The sequence below is a fragment of the Merops nubicus genome, unplaced genomic scaffold (assembly GCF_000691845.1).
Source record: "Merops nubicus isolate BGI_N331 unplaced genomic scaffold, ASM69184v1 scaffold13216, whole genome shotgun sequence".
Taxonomy (NCBI): Eukaryota; Metazoa; Chordata; class Aves; order Coraciiformes; family Meropidae; genus Merops; species Merops nubicus.
The window spans coordinates 1-591 of record NW_008615669.1 but is presented as its reverse complement, the minus strand read 5'-3'; the positions used below and the strand labels follow the sequence as shown (position 1 = coordinate 591).

General features: G+C 44.5%; 1 protein-coding gene across 1 annotated transcript in view; it reads left to right on the top strand.

The window, feature by feature from the left end:
* Nucleotides 1–74, top strand: part of IRF6 (interferon regulatory factor 6) — a 3,746-nt gene extending 3,672 nt beyond the window's left edge. Inside the window, exon 7 of the mRNA XM_008942599.1 lies at nt 1–74. This exon is cut by the window's left edge and continues 172 nt beyond it. Coding sequence (XP_008940847.1) covers nt 1–74 — 74 coding nt within the window.
* Nucleotides 75–591: the final 517 nt, after the last annotated feature.

Here is a 591-nt window from a genome sequence, read left to right as displayed (position 1 = left end):
TCCAGCACCCCCGGGGGGGTTGCCCGATGCCAGCCCCTGCCATGCACATGGCACAGCCCCTCCCAGCACAGTGACAGACGCTCTGCTTTGCCCCCCGGGTGCCTGTGTTGTACATATAGAAGAGTATTTCTTAAGTGCCTTGCCTAAATCTGAATAAAATCTGTAAATCTGGTCATTGGATTCTATTTCAGCAGTCTATGGTGCTTGTTTTGGAAGTGTTCAAAGCAGAGGAGATCACATGAATACTTTTAGCTCCTTCCCTCTTTTCAGCTGTTTGCTTATGCAACCGCTATGTATAAATGAGATTTTTCAATTCTGTAATATTTTTTTTTTAATCTGCTGCTGATATATTGTATATAAAAACTTGATCCTTAGAAGGGGGAGAAAAAAAAATAATCTGTGCTCTATTAAAACTGCCTGGAAAACATCACTTTGTCTACTTTTATTTTTCCCTTTTTAAGTGCTCTGTGGTTGCAAGTGTGCTTTTTTAACAGGTGTATAGAAAATAAGCTCTGCAAAGTGAGAAGGGCCCTGAGCCCGGGTCTGCCCGGAGAGGCCCGGGCCTAGTTATAGGCCTAGCCCGGGGGCGGA